This window comes from Cibotium barometz, chromosome 30 (genome assembly GCF_041138505.1).
Source record: "Cibotium barometz isolate CiBa-2024 chromosome 30, ASM4113850v1, whole genome shotgun sequence".
NCBI classification, from domain to species: domain Eukaryota; kingdom Viridiplantae; phylum Streptophyta; class Polypodiopsida; order Cyatheales; family Cibotiaceae; genus Cibotium; species Cibotium barometz.
This window is the reverse complement of record NC_141075.1, coordinates 6,749,002-6,770,479: the sequence shown is the minus strand read 5'-3', so window position 1 is coordinate 6,770,479 and position 21,478 is coordinate 6,749,002. Positions and strand designations below refer to the sequence as shown.

At 43.7% G+C, this 21,478-nt stretch overlaps 1 protein-coding gene across 1 annotated transcript; it reads left to right on the top strand.

The window, feature by feature from the left end:
- The first annotated feature begins 10,605 nt into the window (after positions 1–10,605).
- Positions 10,606–12,876, top strand: LOC147621102 (high affinity nitrate transporter 2.4-like). The gene is made up of 3 exons (XM_086823828.1): positions 10,606–11,761; positions 11,869–12,275; positions 12,381–12,876. Exons 1-3 carry the CDS (start codon positions 10,919–10,921, stop codon positions 12,769–12,771), a joined length of 1,641 nt encoding a protein of 546 aa, XP_086679954.1. The 5' UTR covers positions 10,606–10,918; the 3' UTR covers positions 12,772–12,876.
- Positions 12,877–21,478: the final 8,602 nt, after the last annotated feature.

Genomic DNA, 21,478 nt, shown 5'->3' with positions numbered 1-21,478 from the left:
AGAGGACCAAGTATTGTAGAGAGAATTCTCATGGTAAGCTTCGTGCTTGGTTTTACGGTAAAGAAGTTTCCAAAGTTGGCTCCTTATAGAGGTGGTACTCCTACTTGTAATATGTATGCTTGTGGATTGGTTTGTACTATGTATGCTTGTGGATTGGTTTGTATTGTGTATGCTTGTGGATTGGTTTGTGGATTACCCTATGGATTAGGATGTGCGCTGCTACCCCTAATGGGGCTAAAAAATAGGCATGTCCCGATTACCATACAAGGAAGGTAATGGGGATACATGGTGGATGTGTGGGGGCATTCTGACTTGGGATTAAAGCTAAAAGTTTTAAAAAATATGGATTTTGACTTGGATTGAGTACTTCTAGTTGGGGAAAACATTAATGGTCCTAGTCTTGTAACCGCTCCCTTAGTCCAAAGATAAAACGTTGTGAATGCCCTTTTCACAAATTTCATATGACACATTCGTTGAGCCTATAGGTGAATTTGGGGAAAACATTACTGGTCCTAGTCTTGTAACCGCTCCCTTAGTCCAAAGATAAAACGTTGAATGCCCTTTTCACAAAGTTCATATGACACATTCCTTGAGCCTATAGGTGAATTTGGGGCTTAGAGGACCATGGTACCTTCTATTCCCATGGCCTCTCCGGTTCCTACACCCAAGTCAATGTTCATTTGGTTCATTTTCTTCCCAATCTTACTTTAATAAGCTTTGATGGAAGCTTGCCTTCTTATTAGTAATGAAGCTCTCTTTTTTTCAATCCTTCCTTGCCATGTCCCTCCCTCCTACCCCCTCTCACTCCCTGTCTCTCCGTCTCTCTCTCTCTCTCTTCCACCATTCCTATGCATAATCTCTCCTTCCCTCCTACCCCCTCTCACTCCCTGTCTCTCCGTCTCTCTCTCTCTCTCTTCCACCATTCCTATGCATAATCTCTCCTTCCCTCTCTCCCACTCTTTCTCCCTTTCCCGCCCACCCTCTCTCTCTCTCTCTCTCTCTCTCTCTCTCTCTCCCTCCCACACACACACACACCCTCTTCCTTCTCTCCTTCCTATCCCTTACCCTCCCACCTTCCCACCCTCTCTCTCCCCCTCTCCCCCCCCCTCTCTCTCTCTCTCTCTCTCTCTCTCCCCCACCCTCTTTCCTCTCTCTCTCTCTCTCACTATGTTTGCTTTTATTATCCATTTGCATGTGCTGGCATGTCATAATCTCTCATTACCTCTCACCTCAGCTTTAGCCCTTCTTCCCTTGCTTTCTTTCTCTGTCTCTCTTTCACCTCATCTCTCTCTCTCTCTCTCTCTCTCTCTCTCTCTCTCTCTCTCTCTCTCACCTTATCTTTATATATGATTACATAGCATTGTATGTCATTGTATGTCATTGCATGATGCCTCTACATGTCAGTACTCTTTGCATGCGCTTGCATTTTTTTACATTTGCATGACATTTGTCTGCTCTTTATGATCCTTTTGCATGCCAATGCATGTGCGTGCCATTACATTGCATTGCATGACATGGCATTGTATTTGCATGTTATTACATATGCGTGTCATTGCATTACATTGCATGGTACTACTTGGCCTTTATTATTCCTTGGATGCACTTTCATGTGCTTGCATGACTGTTTTTATCCTTTTTTTAAATCGTTGCATAGCCTTGAATTCCATTTAATGTTCCATGTTCTTTAATACTGTTTTCATGCATTTGCATATGCCTTTACATGTGATTACATGTCATTGCATGCACTTGTCAACAAGTGTTGCATGTCAGTGCATGCCTTTGCATGTGATTGCATGTCATTACATGCGCGTGCAAGTGATTCCATGCTGATTCCAGGCCTTTTTTACGTGATTGCATGCCCTTGTACATGATTGCATGCCTTTTCATATGATTGCATTCCCTTCTCACTCTCGTACGCTTTTGTATGTGGTTGCATGTACTTCATGCCATTAAAGATTCACAAAACTTGAAATTTAAAAATTCCACTTTCCAATAACAATGTACAATCGACAAGGTAAATAATATACATAATTATACTACAAGATAATTTCATTCTAGGAAAGATATTACATTAGCCTTGCATATTGTTTCATAAAAACAATGAATAATGTAAGATTGATAATGTTAATAATATAGATAATTATGGGTAAAAAGATAATTTTATCCCAGAAAAGATATTACATCAAGCTTACATGATACTTCCTAAAAACAATAAATAATGTAAAATTGACAAGGTGAATAACATTCATAATTATAATTTAAAGACGATTTTATTCTAAATCCCCCTGGGAGTGATGGTGTGAACGAGAGCTAGCACTCATGTATAGGGGAGTGCCATGCCCGAAGTAGATCAGTCCACAAAAGGGAGCAAGCCCAAAGCTTTGCGAAAAGCTTCGAACTTCTCACGAGGAAGCGCCTTTGTGAAAAGATCGGCGAGGTTGTCCTGTGTTGGCACATAGGCCAAGCTGATCTCTCCTGCTGAGAGTCTCTCCCTGACATAGTGATAATGCACCTCAATGTGCTTTGTGCGAGCATGAAAAACTGGGTTTCTCGCAACTGCCAATGCACTCTAACTGTCAGTGAAGATAGAGGTGGCAGACTCATGTCCAACACCCAAGTCAGCCCCATAAGCCGTCTGTGCCACACACACTCGACCGTAGCTGTGAAAGCTGCCCTGTACTCAGCTTCACAACTAGAAGTGGCCACAGTAGGTTACTTCTTGCTCAACCAAGATATGTATGAGCTACCGAGCATGAAACAAAAACCACTTGTAGACACTCTTGTGTCATAGCAACCAGCCCAATCTGAGTCCGAAAAAGCATGTAAATCTGGCGGCAACGATCCCCCCTTGGGATAAAACAACCCAAGATGTATGGTGCCACTCAAGTAGCGAAAGATGCGTTTAACTGCCTTCCAATGCTGAGACCCTGGGCTATGCATAAACCTACTCACTTGTGAGACTGCAAACTGAATGTCCGGCCTCGTAATGCATACATAAATGAGGCAACCAACAGCTGTCTGATAGAGTGTGACATCAAAGTGATCTCCAGCATCATGAAGACTCAACTTCAAACCTGTCTCCATTGGAGTAGCAATAGGCTTGCAGTCTTCAAGGCCAAATCTCCGCAACAACAATGTCTCAATATACTTTGTCTGACACAAAGCAATACCTCCATCACACTGCTTAAATTGTATCCCCAAATAATGATGCAAATGCCCCAAATCTGACATCTCAAAAGAGGCATTCAAGTCAGCCTTAAAATCAGCAATATGACTCTCATTTGGTCCTGTGAGCAGCATGTCATCGACATAGAGAGCAATGATTAGATGTACATCATCCACACGTTTAACATACAAAGTGCTTTCTGTTGGACTATTCTGAAAACCATCTGCAGTCAAATATGCATGTATCTTTTCATACCAAGCTCGTGGAGCTTGCTTTAAACCATATAAAGCCTTTTTCAACCTGCACACTTTGTTTTCCTGCCCTCTTTGAACAAAACCACGAGGCTGCGATACATACACCTCCTCATGCAAATCTCCATTCAAGAATGCAGTCTTTATGTCCAACTGATGTACATTCCAACCATTATGAGCTGCCAATGCACAAATGCTACGAATGGTAGTCATACGACAAGTGGGAGAAAAGGTCTCATCAAAATCAATGCCCTTTTCTTGAGCATAACCCTTTGCAACAAGTCTAGCCTTATAGCGATCAACACTGCCATCTGGCTTTCGTTTCAACTTAAAAACCCACTTACATCCAATGGCCTTTTTACCAATAGGCAAATCACACAAAGACCATGTACCATTCTTCATTATAGCATCATATTCACTTTGCATTGCAGCCAACCAATTTTTTTTGAAATTTGTGCCTCATCAAATGAAAGAGGTTCTTCCTCTTCACACATACTAGACACAGCCAAAGCATAACAATCTGATGTATAAGAGGCATGCTGAAAACCTGAACGAGTACGACTAGTCATAGGTGCATCAATCTTACTATCACGCAAGGTTTGCACCAGCCATTTTGGCATACCTCTAGCCTGCTCATTTTGCAGCCCTATCCTCATGAATTACATCCTGTAAATCTGCATCAGAAATAGGCTGATCTATGATGTCGTTTGAAATCTGCATAGGCTGAATATTTACCTCATTAGGACTTACATTTGAATTCCCACCTGTAAAGAGAGGCAACAACGTATCAAATACATCCCGTGTGAGCTCACACCTGTCTCTTTGGTACATGATAACAAGGGCTGCACAGCATCTTCCACGAAAACAACATCTCGACTAATCAAGATACGCTTTGACTGCGGATGATACAATCTGTAACCCTTGCTTTTAGCACTGTAACCAACAAAAATGCATTTGACAGCCTTATCATCCAATTTTCTCCGTTGTTGCACAGGCACTAAAGCATAGGCCAAGCAACCAAAGACACGCAAGTGACCAATAGAAGGCTTCCTGCCATGCCAAGCTTCGTATGGGGAGTAATAGACTGCAAGGCCTTAGTGGGACACCTGTTGAGTACATATGCAGCACACATGACAGCCTCAAGCCAAAACGCATGTGGCAAAGCTTGGCTCTTGACCATACATCGTGCCATCTCCATAAGTGACCTGTTCTTCCTCTGAGCAACACCATTTTGCTGAGGGGTATACGGCACTGTACATTGGTGTTTTATCCCACGACTAGCCAGAAATGCATCAAACTCTTTAGACATGTACTCCCCCCTCGATCAGAACGGAGGGTGTCCACAGTACAATTGGATACATTTTCAACCATAAGCATAAACTGTTTGAAGCACAAAAACACTTTGGACTTTGCCTTCAGTGGATATACCCATGCATGCCTTGAGTAATCATCAATGAAAGTCACGAAGTACAAGTGTTTACCAAATGACGGAGTTTGCATAGGCCCACATACATCACTATGTACAAGCTGCAATTTGCGAGTGGCCCACACAGAACCATCCTTTGGAAACGCAGAACGCTGCATTTTGCCCAAAATACAGCCTTCACAAACATGTTTCAATGGTGCCTCAAGAGGGGGCAATAAAGCAACCATATCAAATTTCTGCAAACGCAGCAAACTAGCAAAGTTCAGATGACCAAAACGAGCATGCCATAGTTTTGCATCTGAAACTGCCTTTTCATCAGAAACTGCATTTGCTGAATCTTCCACACACTTGTCATAAGAATTGAGCCTATACAGCCCACGAAACAAGGTGCCAGATGCAATAATCATATCACTAGAAGTCAAATCATGAACAATACATCTGTCATCCACAAATTTGCACAGAGACAGACAATAGATTCTTCTTTATCCCTGGCACATACAAAGCATTTGAAAGTGTGAAAGCGCTGCCATTTGCAGCAGTGAGCATAATTTTACCAACGCCCTTCACTGGGTAAGAAGCATTATTGGCACATGTGACAGTATTCCCATTAGGGACAGCCTCAAGAGAAGTGAACATATCACGATGCGAGGTAATGTGCTTTGTAGCACCACTGTCAAAATACCATACATGAGAGTCAACAAAAACTGCCAGATGGATCATACTGGCAAAACACGCTAAACGCCCATTCTGTATCCTGCACAACATTTGCAGAATCTGCATTTGTAGAAGCATCCGCTATTGTGGCTGCATTTGACTCTTTCTTCTTTGCCTCTTTAGCCTTTAGCTTAGGGCAATTCTTAATGACATGATCATTTGCCTTACAATAGTTGCACTTGGTCTTTTTCTTGCCTTTATCAAGAGCCTTCTCAGACTTATTGTTGCTACCTGTGGGAAGGAGAAGAAGTTGCAGACCTATTAATAGGAGAAGAAACAGTGGAAGGGGCTACCTTACCGCTTCTTCTCTGCTATTGGGCAGCAATAAATGCTTGATCAACTGCACGTTGCCTGGCCGCCCTGTTTTGCCTGGACTGCGCTTCTTGCAAGAGCTTGTTGACTAAAGTATCATACTTGACAGCATCAGGTCTGTCCTCATTAAGAAGTCTCCATGTGGAAGCAAAAGTCTGATATGTCTCAGGTAAAGCATCAAGAACAATCTGCACAAGAGAATGATGAGGAATAATCTCACTTGTAGAAATCAACTGTTCTTTGAGATCTTTAATCTCAGCAAGAAAAACATTCATGTCATCATCTTCTTGCATAATCTTCAATTCTAGCTCTTTACGCAGGTAACCGATTTTTGCCTCGTTACGACCTGCATACAAACCAGCTAGAATATCCCAAGCCTGTTTTGCTGTTTTAGCTGAACGAATATATGGGGTGATGTTACCTTTGATAGAAAGTGCAATCAAGGCATGAGCCTGCGCATCTTTACCATCCCAAAAACGAGCTTGTTCAACAGTGGGTAAAACAGCAGCAACAGTAGAGCTGCTAAAACCTGCAACATCCTCCAACAGATCCTACATCCACAGAACCTAGACGTACATCCATACCCTACACAATGTTCCACACTCCTTTTGCAACCAAAACATGCTGCATCATGTATGCCCAAAGTGGGTAGTTGCTGTCTCCATCCAGTTTGTCTTCAGCAGACAACATGCAAAATACATCATTGCTGTTATCAGCCATGGCCACTGACTGAAACTGATGCAAAAGCTACCTGTAATGAAGCAAAGACTGAACAGAAGACAACTTGTGCTATGTAGCACGATCCACAACACGTATGCCTGTTTTGCAGAAAACTGCACTGTCAAAATTTCTGCAGAAAATGATGAAAACACCTATACAGAACTTGAAATGCAAAAACGGAGCCCGAAACGACCTCAGATGCAAATTTTGAGAACGCAAAGCCCAACGGTTCTATTTGCAGAGTATAGGGACCTGTAAAAAGCGCTCGTGAAAGCTCACCTCAATCGGAGAACGTGAGTCGGAGGGTGTTGGCGGTGTAGCCCTGGGAGCCGATGCCTGCTCTGATACCAATTATTGGAATTAGGGTTGCAGGAAAGCACACAAAGCTTGGAGAGGAAGAAGCAAGAATTCACACAACACAAAGTGTGTTAGGTTGTGTCAATGTACAAAGATAAGTTAGCTCTAGAAGGATGGGCGTATATACAAGCCGGGGGAAAAAACCTCCTAAAGAGGAAAAAAGTGCCCCGGCGGTCCTAAGTGTGTTCACACACATCACTGCCTATATATATATATAGCAACAAATGGATAAATGCTATATTTATAGGAAAGTAATTACATGGATAATGGATAAATGCTATATTTAGGAAACTTAGATATTTCAACCATTGATAATATATAAAATGGAGGTGTTGACATCAACATAAAAATAATTAATATATAAAATGAAGATACTCCAACCATTAACATTAATATAAAAAAATATCTTTATCATTTTCATTTGCAGCATTGTACATAATACAACCATATCGATTGTCCTAGAAAGATATACAAAAGCAAAAAGTATATATACCTTCATGGAGAGTTGATAGTGACATGATATCAAGGACATTATATACTAGCAATACCAAGAACATTATATACTAGCAATATCAAGGATATTATATACTTTTATGTGAGTTTAATACTTTGTAGCTCTTTCTCATGTAAATTTGTGAGAAAAGAAATATTCTAAAAGAATAGTCTTCTCATTAATATTGTCATCAACTTAGATACCAACTAAAAGAGTTCCTTTTCATCTTAATTGCCTACTGAACATTCTAGTTAGGTCCTCCTTTTTGAGAGAGTGAGAGAGAGAGAGAGAGAGAGAGAGAGGTGGGAGAAGGAGAGAGAGAGAGAGAGAGAAAGAGAGAGAGAGAGAGAGAGAGAGAGAGAGAGAGAGAGAGAGAGAGAAAGACTAAAGGGAGAGAAAGAGATGGTAGGAGAGAGATAAGAGAGGGAGAGAAGAGAGATGGTAGGAGAGAGAGAGAGAAGAAAGGGAGAGAAGAGAGTGTGCTAGAAGAGAGAGAAGGGAGAGTGTGCTAAAAGAGAGGGAGAGAAGAGAGTGTGCTAGAAGAGAGAAGGGAGAGTGTGCTAAAAGAGAGGGAGAGAAGAGAGAGAGAAAGAGATGGTAGGAGAGAGAGAGAGAGAGAGAGAGAGAGAGAGAGAGAGAGAGAGAGAGAGAGAGAGAGAAATGGTAATAGTTAGAGAGAGAAAGGAAGGATCTAGGTTGGAGAGGTTTGGGCTGGGCTGGGAGGTGGTGGGGAGAGTCAAAGAGAGAATGTTCAAAGTACAGAAAGAGAGAGAGAGGTAGCCAAGAAAAGATCCCTCCACCAAACTTCAACATTGACAACCCTTGTAAGAGTCCACTTACATATGTGCTAGCCCAGACCGTTTACTCGCGATTGTATGCCCGAGAAGCACGTCCAAGCCACTACAATCATGCACATCCAATCAACACATGAACAAGTAAACAAGGGAATATAAAGGGTTAGCACTTGTGCCACCCAACCATAGGTACATGCAGTAGTAGCCACCCTTGACTAACACAACCCTGACAAGCCTACACCCACAAGGCATGCACGTCCCCCCCCTCCCCTCCCCCCAATCCTATCAATTGTCATTGGTACGGCTAACATATAAAGGGTTAGCACTTGCCACCCAACCATAGGTTTTAAACCACATGCAGTAGTAGCCACCCTTGACTAACACAACCCTGACAAGCCTACACCCACAAGGCATGCATGTCCCCCCCCCCTCCCCTCCCCCCAATCCTATCGATTGTCATTGGTACGGCTAACCAATGGGGTAGCCACAATGAGTCCCTTGCAATGTCCGTTCTCAGAAGGGAGGCCCAAGTCTCCCGAGGTAGAGTTCTGCACATGAACTCCACATAAATAAGCCACAGTCTCAACTATATAGCCCAATAACCAGGTCATATTGCTATATATATTATAAACTATGCCCGGTCAGTCTCTAAACACTAGCCTTAAAAACGGGATATAACACTTCTTAAGTTCATTTAACAACACTCTTGCAACATGGAAAGCGTATCACCAAGAAGCTAATCTCTAAATTATGTCCAAACACAGGATATAACACTCCTCAAGTTCATTGTGCCTATTAACAATCCTGCAAACAAGGAAAGCATATCACCAAGAAGCTCATCTCTAAATTATGTCCAAACACAGGATATAACACTCCTCAAGTTCATTGTGCCTATTAACAATCCTGCAAACAAGGAAAGCATATCACCAAGAAGCTCATCTCTAAATTATGTCCAAACACAGGATATAACACTCCTTAAGTTCATTGTGCCTATTAACAATCCTACAAACAAGGAAAGCATATCACCAAGAAGCTCATCTCTAAAATTGTTCCAATATTGCTTCAATGTAGCAAATGAGGAATCGAGATTCACACTTTCGTTTTGATGATTGTGTCTTTGCTCCTTTGGACCCCCCCACCTAATCTCTTCTCCTCCACTACTAACAAGTCTTAGATTCCCACTACCCTCAAAATAGAACATTGTAACCCTACTTAAGATTGTTTAAAAAGAAAGGGAGCAAAAAAAAACACAAAAAAGCTCACAATGTAAGAAAAATGCAATCACTTGTAGAGGCTCTTTAATTTGTTAAGGTATTTTCACATATTACTAACTTTTCACTTCATGCTAATTTTTTTATTTTATTGTTAGTTCTTTCTCGAAATGTTGAATGTACTCCATAAATGGGTGCCTGGCCGACCACACTAAGTGTGTGAATGTGTGAACATATATGGCCTTCTCATAACGTAAAGGCACTCTCCCATTGTGCAATTGAGTCTATGCAATTGAGTTGCACTCTTGCTTCTCTACTCTATCTTAATGCTTGTGTAGCTCCCATAGGTGTGGGAGAGAGGTGTGTGTACTACCCCCATTGAGTGAGCCGCTTCGAGGTATTGGCATTGAGAGATGTCCACATGCGATTTGTGTCTTTGAAGATGGCTGCATAGACAAATGATTCCCACGACACGAGGAGTAGAGGTGGAATGGTTCCCTTACCTCTAAGCTTAACACAAATTAACTTGGCTGTGGAAGCATTGAATTCTTTCTTTTTACATTAATGACACGCACGTATATTTCATTCCCATGATGGAAGACTCATGTGAGGTTTGAAAAGAATTTACTAGGTAGGCGAACAATGACCAAATAACAAATGTTTATTACTCTCACATACCAGTTGGAACTACAAAAGCATGATCTTTTTTTTTTCTTTAGATGTGAAAATTTGAAAGAACAACATCAACACCCACACACCCATGCATGCCACTGCTTGCACAGGGAGGAATCAAACCCTTAACCTCAAGACTCGACTTCCAACTCGCTAGCACTCCACGGTTGGCAAGCATGCTCTCTATCATTGTGAAGCTTTAAAAAACACACATTGTCAGCATGTTGTTTCCTTTGACTCAACGGTTGTTTGTTTTTTCCCCTTAATAATAATAATTTGACGAGCATGGAAAAGTTTCTTTCCCACTCCAGAGGCTCGAGCGTACCGGCGTTGACTATGGAGCAGGGGTTAGGTGGGTGTGTGGGGCCAAATTTTGCTCTCCTGTGCGCCACGAAAAAAGAAACGTGGCTGGCGTGCCATGTGGAGCGCAGATACTGTAGGTACGTAGCAAGCGAGGTAGAAAAATCGTGTGAAGCTCCCCGAGACCGAGTCGCCCCGATTCCCGAATCCCTTGTCTCCTGAGCTGCATCTTAAGCCGGGGTATATACCCATGGCCTCAATGGCAGTGAGAAGCGACGATTATAGAGTTGCGCGGTGCCTCAACTGTCAACGCGTCCCATGTCTCATCGCGGATCTTTGCAGCTCCTCATCGGCTCAGCCTATGTAGGTTTCTCTCCTCTTGTCACCGCATCGCACCACGCTACCGCGTATATTACATGCAGCCTCTTGAAGCAGTTCACAGAGCAAACAAGCTCTCGTGGATAAGAGCTTTACGGAGAGAAGAATTGATAGTCGAAGAGCAATGGCAGAGCAGAATACCTCTGGGATTGGGACTCCTTCAGTTGGAGATCCGGGCATTTCCATGCATGGAGTGACTGGGCGGGAGCCTACCTTTGCCCTGAGTGCGCTATCCGTGGCCAAGGAGGAGGATGAATCAACGTCCAATTTTGCACTGCCGGTGGACTCCGAGCACAAGGCCAAGCGGATCAAGCTTTGGTCCGCCGCGCCTCCGCACATGCGGGCCTTCCACCTCTCCTGGATCTCCTTCTTTACCTGCTTCGTGTCCAGTTTCGCGGCGGCCCCGCTGCTGCCCGTCATCCGCGACAACCTGGACCTCACCAAGCGTGACATTGGAAATGCGGGAATCGCCTCCGTGTCCGGATCCATCTTGTCCAGGCTCCTCATGGGCGCCCTCTGCGACCTGGTCGGCCCCCGCTACGGCTGCGCTTTCATGATCATGCTCACGGCGCCGGCCGTCTTCTGCATGGCGACGGTGTCCACGGCCACTGGATTCATACTGTCCCGCTTCTTCATCGGCTTCTCCCTCGCCACTTTCGTGTCTTGCCAGTTCTGGATGAGCTCCATGTTCAACGCTGAGATCGTGGGCTCCGTGAATGGCACCACGGCGGGCTGGGGCAACTTGGGCGGTGGCGCCACTCAGCTCATCATGCCCCTCCTCTACGACCTCATCAGGGGCCCCATCGGCTCCTCGGACTTCTCCGCATGGCGCCTTGCTTTCTTTGTGCCTGGCGTGATGCACATCATCATGGGCCTCATCGTGCTGGTTCTGGGTCAGGATATGCCGGATGGCAACTACAAGGAGCTCAAATCCAAGGGCACTCAAGTGAAAGACAACTTCTCCAAGGTAAGATTGAGCAGTTCAATCAAAATTTGTTCTCTCCCGGGGGGGCAATTCGTGTGAAGCCAAATTAATTTCTATCTACATCATCATTTCTTTTTGGGGTGCTCTAGGTGTTCGTGTACGCAGTCACCAACTATAGGACCTGGGTGTTCGCCCTCTCTTACGGCTACTGCTTTGGTGTGGAGCTAACCATGGATAACATCGTAGCACAGTACTTCTACGACAGGTTCAATCTCAACTTACACACGGCCGGTATCATCGCCTCCGTCTTTGGCATGGCTAACTTCGTAGCCCGCCCCTTCGGAGGTATTCTGTCCGACTGGGCGGCTCGGGGCTTCGGCATGCGGGGCCGCTTGTGGGCGCTCTGGATCGTTCAGACGTTGGGCGGGGCTTTCTGCATTTTGCTAGGGCGCTTGGGGAGCCTTGGGGGGGCCGTCGTGGCCATGATCATTTTCTCGTGCTTCGCGGAGGCTGCAGCAGGAGCTACATTCGGCATCATCCCCTTCATCTCGCGCAGGTACGCATACATAGATCCCTAATTACGGTTTCGTCGTCGGAATGGGGAGTGAAGCTTCATTGGTAGAAGCCGTTGAATTACACATCTTGACACTTTGTCTTGCAGGTCTCTGGGCATCATCTCGGGCTTCACGGGCGCGGGCGGGACATTCGGCTCCATGCTTACTCAGCTCATCTTTTTCACCAGCTCCAGCTATTCCACCGAGGAGGGCATCACCCTCATGGGCATCATGATCATCTGCTGCTCGCTGCCCATCGTGGGCGTCTACTTCCCGCAGTGGGGTGGCATGCTGTGGCCGGCCTCCATGCGGCCCGGGGCCACGGAGGAGGCTTACTACGCCAAGGAGTGGTCTAATACTGAGCGAGACAAAGGCATGCACCAGGCCAGCATGAAATTCGCCCAAAACAGCAAAGGCGAACGAGGGAGACGTGTGGCATCGGCGCCTACACCCCCCAAGGGCGGAACCCCTCTTCACCCCGTTCATGAGGTCGCCTAACCCACCGTAGACTCTAGGCAAATAAGCAAAACGGTTGCTTTTGTATCAGTAATCCAAAATATATATGATTGTAATCGAGCGGTTTCACATTAATTTTTTTACTAATTTCAAACGTGTATGGGCATGCCTTTCAAGTCTTATCTCTCTCCCTCCTGTCAACCAACGTAGTGTTAATTTTTTAAATTGGAAAATAGAATCCCAGTGTGTTAACTGTGAAATTGGGCTTTGAATAAACAATAGATTCCTGTCGTGAACTCTCTCTCCAACTCTTCTCCTCTAGTCAACAAAGGTTTAGTGTTCTATTTGACATTGAGCTTTGAAATAAAAAATAATCCCCTTTGATCTCTCTCTCAAGGCATTAAAAGTGGCATGCTTGTATATAAAGGCACCACATTTTGCATATGTATATCCACTAAGAGAGCTCCTCGAAAACTTCGTGTGCTTTGAATAGAACACCAAACTTGGCATACACATGCATATGGGGAGATATATGTCTTCTTTTATATATACTGAGAAGTGGCATGGCCAATCTCCGACAGGAAGTAGCTATCTGGTGAAATAGAAAACATAAATAGTTGTTAATGTCACTAATAACACAAAGGTACAAAATTATTGAAATCCATGATTAAATGAAAAAGACTACAAATAATACTTTCTCCCATTTGGCTTGTAAACCGTAAATCAAAATATTATGTGTTGTCCACAGCCTAGGGGCATGATTTGACTTTAACTGGGTAGTACTTGTAAATCAAGGCACCACACTTGGCACATATATCCATGAAAGGAGCTCCCTACACACTTTGTTTGCTTTGAACATAGCACCAAACTTGGCGTACGTATACACGTGGAGAGAGAGAGAGAGAGAGAGAGAGAGAGAGAGAGAGAGAGAGAGAACTGCTAATTTTGATTTTCAGACGTGCATTGTGTGAGTGAGAGACTTATAAAGTGAGATAAAGAAAGAGAGAGAGAGATGTGGTGTGACCCATCTGTGAGACAAGTAGAAGTTAGGCACGTAATCTTAAAAAATAACTCCATCAAGGAGGCATACATGCATGCGCAATACACATGTAAACTCTTGTATCGATATGACAACAAAGAAGTATCTTTCTCTCTCTCTCTCTCTCTCTCTCTCTCTCTCTCTCACACACACACACACACACACACACACACACACACACACAAATGCATTTAGAGATACTTTGCCCAATGCTTCAAAGGCCCTACTTGTAGGGTAATTTTGTTGGATGAACGTCTATCAAAAACATGCTTGATCTTTTAGCTTTCCTTTATTTCGAAGGGCCAAATTTTGAAAGCTTAGTAAAAATTTCCTACATTTGGTGAAGTTCCTTCATTTAGCACGTTCCTACCTGACATCTCTCTCTCTCTCTCTCTCTCTCTCTCTCTCTCTCTCTCTAGGGTAATTTTGTTGGATGAACATCTATCAAAAACATGCTTGATCTTTTAGCTTTCCTTTATTTCGAAGGGCCAAATTTTGAAAACTTAGTAAAAATTTCCTACATTTGGTGAAGTTCCTTCATTTAGCACGTTCCTACTTGACATCTCTCTCTCTCTCTCTCTCTCTCTCTCTCTCTCTCTCTCTCTCTCTCTCAATGACTTAATTATTCAAGAAAACACCTTATCTAGTCCAATTGTCCGAACAAGCACCCATTGGGTTGAAACCATGCACATAGTAAGGGTTGAAAGCATTTGCTGTTGTTGATGAAGTAAAAAAAGCAGGATGCCAAGAGGTGAAATTCAGGCTATGTGTTTGTTAAATGAAGAAATGGCAACGTTGTCACCAAGGGTGATACTATTAAAATTTTGGCTCCTCATTGTCATGCCAATATTCTCTTAGCCTTTCATGTTTTCTTGTCTTTACCTTTCTCTATTATTTGTGTTACTCCCTTCTTATTACATCCATTATTGCCATCCACTTATTCTCAAATCGTTGCAAGTAGGAGAAAATTTCAAAAAGTATACATTTTTGAAATGTTTTCATCCGTAAAGTAGAGAACACAAAATATTTTTTGCTTTCATTAAGTTGTATGCATTCTTCTAATGTGATAAGCTTATGTCGAAAAATTGCATGAGAAATTTGGTTATTTTTCAAAGTTGTTGGGTGTTTCTTCCTTTGTATTGTTGATAAGCCCCAATGGTAGTGGAGGCACTCTTCCAGACAGCCATGTACCTTCATCGCATCAGTCACATGGATCCCCACAGGTACCCAAGGCTTGCCCTAGAGTCCTCCAAACAGCGAGCACCTGAGGGGCACTCTGGAGTATGGTATGCACTAGTTTCCACTTGGTTCTCAGTATACAGGCTCTGCATGGACCGCCTACACCCCCTTCAGTACAGTTTGGACTCCCCTTTTTTCCAACTGTCTCACGAGGATACCAACCAGGTTATCCGGTCAGATCTTCTTAGCCTCTACACACATTGCACATGGATCACACCCTCGAAGCTCCCCACGAAGATGCACTTTTACAGAGACCACTTCCTCACACTCACTGAGGATGGATTCAATACAGTTTGGACTCCCCTTTTCTCCGGCTGTCTCACGAGGATACCAACCAGGCTATCCGGTCAGATCTTTTTAGCCTCTTCACACATTGCACATGGATCACACCCCCAGAGCTCCCCACGAAGATGCACTTTTACAGAGACTAGTCCCTCACACTCATTGCGGATGGATTCATCCAGCAGCAGAGCAGCCGGGCTACTTGAGTGTTCACATGTCCCATGCCATGCAGATTGTGATTGGCCAAATACGAGTTTCTTCCCACTGCCTTCACAGTGGAGACAGGTAGAGCTGAGCGCATCTTCAAAGCCGGGAAGCTCATACGGACACCCAGAGAGGAGAGGATCTGCCGACTTTGCCACACAGAGGTTGAGACGGAGGAGCATTACATATGCCGTTGCCCAGTATACTATGAGATCTACAAGAGGTTTCACTATCTATTTCGTGAGGGATTCGGTCCACTCTCCAAGATCATTGACTTCTAGGACCAACGTTGCCTGAGCCTCTTCCTGCTTGAGCTCCACAAACACAGGGACACCTTCTTGAGACACAGGCCCCAACCACCCCGCCCCCTCCCTCGACAACCAACCATCACCAGTTTCTTCTGGACCCAGGAGGAAACCGACATAGTGGATCTTGTGGACTTTGCACGAGGTGCTCTGGACCTACCTTGCCCGAGAGTAGTTACCTCGAACCGAGCCTCTGCACTCCAACGTGCCCAATGCCCTTGACCCCCCCTCCCCCCCGTCAACCATGATCACCTCATCAGCTCCAGATCCACGACATGCTCCACCGCCATCGAGCTACCTTTCCACATGACATAGCTGCGGGAGACCTCTCGGCCATACCCGTCAACCCCATGCTTGACATTTTGTAGAGTGGTATACCATCTACTCGGGGCTGATGTTGGTCCCATGTTTTTATGTTCTTAGTTTTCCATGACGAGTTTCCATGGACACTTTTGTATCACCCCAGTGAGATAGCTATATTTATGTTTTCATTCTGTTTTACTTTCCATTCTATGATGAGATATGCCATGGACATTATTATACCACTTTGGTCTCATAGGCCCATTGGGTCTTCAGTAGACGCTTAATATCTCTCTCTCTCTCTCTCTCTCTTCTTAATATCTATATGCATACCCAAAATTCTTAGTTCTGACCCTCGTGCTTTCTTCCCTATTCTTACTCCTTAGCTCTACCCCTTCTATCATTCCCTCCCTATAAACTTCCAAGTCTTCAATAATTTGCTTAAAGAGAGGCCGAAGGACCATAAAGACCACGTGCATTTACATTTTCCTATCTAGTATTATCTTTACTACCTAATGATCACCCAATTTGTTGTTAAGGGCTAAAAGACACATCTTACTTCTTTGCTAAGTTTCACGAAGTATAAACACATAGATACATGCAATATATGTGCTTCCATAGTAAGCTAAAGTGCCAGGTTTTTTTAGAGTGTGGTTGAAAGTATGAACACATAGATACATGCAATATATGTGCTTACATATTAAGCTAAGGTGCCAAGGCTTTTTCGAGCGTGTGGTTGAAAGCCTTTATTTTGGTTTGTTTGCTAGTCTTAAAACTTGTAACTATGAATAATACATGCTATCTCATCCAACATATGCATAAATGATAACCCGAGGTAGCTCCCCATTTGCCACAAAATTTAAAGATGCAAGCAATTATCCAACTGGCAATTTAAGAGAGGCCCTGAGTTGCATAATGTGAACTTAAGGACTTGTTGGGTGTTGTACGTGCAAAGGGCAAGCGAATAATGTTAGAATCAATGGCACACAGGCAACTTGCTTCCACATTGCCCCTTCACTGTAGAAGCAGATTGATCGTGATAGAGGCTATTTCCTTGAGATTAGTGGAGGCCCTTTGGAAGGGCTGAGAAACCTAGAAAAATGCTATAAGCCTCACTCCCTTTCTTCTCCATATATCCCTGTCTCTTTGGAAGGGCTAAGGTCAACAGGATGTGGATGTGAATGCCTCCAGATTGGGCTTCATTCTCAGCAACATAACCCGCCTGTAGTAGCAGCTCACCTTCTCCAACACCAACCTCACGGTGCAGGGTGTAGACATGAATGCCTCCAGCTTGGACTTCATTCTCTGTAACATAACCCGCTTGTAGTAGCTCACCTTCTCCAACACCAACCCTCATGGTACCTTTGTCAAAAAAGTGAGCCTCTCCCAATCTTATGTGGCCCCATTTGGATGCCTCATTCCAACCTCTTTTCCAGAGGAGAAGGTAGAGAAATTTGGGGAGCAAGCACCCACGAAGAGGGCAGCCCAGCCATCTGAAATCAACCCTACCTATGTCTTCCTCGCATCGGAGGAATCCTCCTATTACACCGGCCAAGTTCTCCATCCAAACGGTGAGAGCTAGCTAGCGACAGTGTGATACTCAAAACTACAAAAAGCTATCTAACTACAGTGGAATAATGTTCATGAGTCGTGTTCCATATTCTTCTTAAATAGGATATGGTACAGTTAATTAATAATGGGGTTCTTAAATACACCCTCTCAATTTTGCAGGTGGAGTCATCGTCTCCCAATCTTGCCTCTTTGGAAATCTTCGGCAAAGATCTGTAGGGCAGCATACCCTCTTCAGTCACGCACTTACTCCTGCTCACATCTGTCGATCTGAGCTCTTGCAATCTGTCCAGCTCCATTCTGCCCACATTGGGAAACCTCTCCTCTCTTTAGATGCTCGCGTTGGGCTCCAATCGGCTGAGAGGGTCAATACCCGCCTCCTTTCATAAGCTTGTGTTGCTGCATATACTCATGAGAGCCTTTGATGACACAGCGGCAAGAGATCGGCCATCTCCTGCATCAGCAAAAGCTTCCGCCCGCAAATGCTATTCGATTGGTATTACCTCGTTGGACCTACTTTCTCATAAGGCCATCAACCGATATAGACATGGTAAAATCTCACTTCTGATCTCAGACCGGTGCTTCTTCTCAATCCTTGCATTTCTTGCCGGTATGTTGATGGGTGGCCCGCCTGGACGCTGTACTCTCGCTATTCCGACCTCCAGCTGCATTCGTGTACTCTTCCCATGCCGACCTTCAGCTGCACGAATACAGGCAACTTGGCTGCGAAGCGGGCGGATGGTTCTGCGATGCAGCGTGCGCTGGATGGTGGTGCAGTTGGTGGAGGTGAGGGGGACCGCCTGAAGTCTCAGTATATGGAGGTGCCCAGATACACTGAAATCATCGAACCCGCCTTGGGTGTTGTTGCCGTTGCGGGTCCCCTCGCTTCCTAGCGACGTTCTCTTCACCGATACACATCAAAGGCCCTGCTGTAGCTGGTGCCTGGTGTCGGAGTGGCGTTGAAGGTGTCAAAGCCGCTGCCCACCACGTAGAAAAAACAACAGAGATTGAGCTTCAGAAGACCAACTTGTGGCCTATGTTGGGGCTGTGCTGGCGGAGGGGCTAGAGAAAGAATAAGGGAGACGTGCTCTTGCCGCACCCGGAGTCTGCCACTAGGCCTATCACTATGGGTTGCTCTGCAGAGAAGCCCAAGTTACAAGGGAGGGGCTAGAGAAAGAAGGAGAAGCCCAAGGTCCACAACGTCTCTCTGTGTTGATTAGACGTTTTAAAATTCGATGTTAAAGATGTTAAAGATCATATGAGGTTGTTGGCGAAGCAACACATAGACCTTTGGTGTGATGGCTCGATCTATCCTATTGACCCCTTTGGTGTGATGGCTCGATCTATCCTATTGACCCCTGTACTGCTTCACATCATCCCTTTTAAAATCCCACAACTCTCTTATGTTTTGCAAGTGATAGTGCCACAGGCTTACCATGATATTACAAGTCAATTTCCTACATGCAAGAAAGAGAAAGGCATTATTCACAACACTTAGCAAATGAGCTTCTTGGCTTGTCTGGTGAATGCAAGACACAGAAAGTTAGATTGGAAGAACAAGAATGTCAAATCAATAAACTAAGAAGTGACCTCCGTAAATATAGAGAAAAAGACGCAATCATTGGACGGCGCATATGGAAAAGAAAGCTCAAAAACGGCAAGAAAGAGAAAGGCATTATTCACAACACTTAGCAAATGAGCTTCTTGGCTTGTCTGGTGAATGCAAGACACAGAAAGTTAGATTGGAAGAACAAGAATGTCAAATCAATAAACTAAGAAGTGACCTCCGTAAATATAGAGAAAAAGACGCAATCATTGGACGGCGCATATGGAAAAGAAAGCTCAAAAACGTCAAGAACTTGAGACTCGATTCTGGAGGCCTGAAGAAGAGAATCCAAGCCATAAGGTAAGATTGCACTCAATGCATTCCCATTCACATGTCTTTTGTGTTAGTATTATTTTATTTGCTGGGCTTCTTTGGGATTTACATGTTTACTATGTTAGTAATGAGTAGTGCTATATTTGTAGGGTTGTCATACATCCTGACAAAGAGAATATCAATCCCAATCTTAATCTGACAAAGCAACTAAAACCATTCGTGACATCGAGAATGGCAAGAGAAATGATAAAAGAGAAGAAGTTCAAGGTGGTTCAACGAGATATAGCGGATGAATTTATAAAAGAGAATGGTAGAGTTCTATAATATTACATTTCAGGAGACAGGAGGTGTACTTGAGTTTGTCATCAAGCTTGATGAGTGCGAGATTATCAAGGAGAAAAAGATGGAAAGGGTCACAATAACACTTATGTGAATAGGGCTCTTTGTAATTGTAGTAGGGATGATCCAAAGTATTTTAGTGTGTAGTCCGAGACGAACATTCGGTGGCTAGGTTCATTTGAGGTTAAGAAAGAGGACCATGAATCCTTGTTTTGGGTATTTCATAAGACACATATCCCCAATCTCATCAAAGAACAGATGAATGCAACCAGAATGCTCCATGTAGAGAAAAGGGGGGAATTTCAAGTCCAATGGCATCTTGCGAGTGACTTGAAGACTTTGAAGTGCTTATTTAATTTCAGCAAAGGGGCCAATGCAAAGTCTCCATACCTTTACTGCATGGACTCCGCAAGAATGATGGACTCTAAGTGGTGGAGACGACCACCGAACAGATAAATTTTAGATGAGAACTTTAAACTAGTGTTTGAGATTCCTCTTTCCAATGTGTATATATGCACGCTTCATGCTTTGTGTCGTATCATAGAGAAACTAGTATATCTCCACATTGGTTTTTCTTAGAAGATCAACAATGTAGCAGAGAGGAAAGAAGCCATCCGTGCATTAGGGAAGGTGCTATCAGAAATCGGACTACATGGAGGTAATGTTTAGATTCTGAAGGACACTAAAAAGTCATCAAATGAAAAGAAAGTTCTAATGAAGCCCTCCATTGGAGGTGTTAAGGCAAGAAGATTTCTTTCCAAAGCCAATGAATAATCAGCAACACAAACCTACAAAGTTAGGAAAGCAATATACAACAACCTACACAAGTCGCGAATGGAATACCAACAGTGGAAAAAGCTTTATAATGCAGTGAAAGACCATGAAGGTGCTTCAAGGAATGTCAAAGCATATGTTTGGCGTTCAATTAATACTCTGTTCCAAATGTGTGAGAAAGTCAACTACTCCGAACAGACAAAAAGAGCTTTCAAGACAACTTACAAGCATTCAAAAAAGCATTTAGAGCTGCTTGGGCTGACACCAACATTACACACTACATGATGGTATAATTCTAGCTTATTGTTGTTTCCTAGCCCTCGATACTAACTTACATTGTATGTTTTCTTATGCAGCATATTCTCTACAACCACATGCCTTACTTTATCAACAAGTACGGAGATCCTAGCATTTAGAACACACAAGGACTCAAGAAATCACACTATATGGCTCGAAATGCATATTTCAGGCATACACAACATGATGGTGGCAGAAAAAGTAAGGTAAACAGCCTACAAGAAGTGTTCCAATGGTTCTATAGAAGGATACTACAACAACTACATAGAAAAGAAACCTTGAGGTCATGCAAGCTTATGCAAATACTCAGACATATGGAAAGGAAGAGATTGAAGCGTTTCGAAGCATTAAAAAACTCAGATGTCATAGAAGTACAAAACAAATGGAGAGAATAAAAGATTTTTATTAATCATCGTTGGACAGATAGATGTAACACATAAGTCTTTTACAATGTATCTTTCCATTTTCTAATTGCTTTGGCAATTCCAGTGAATCTGGCTTTCGTTTATACCTTAGCAAACA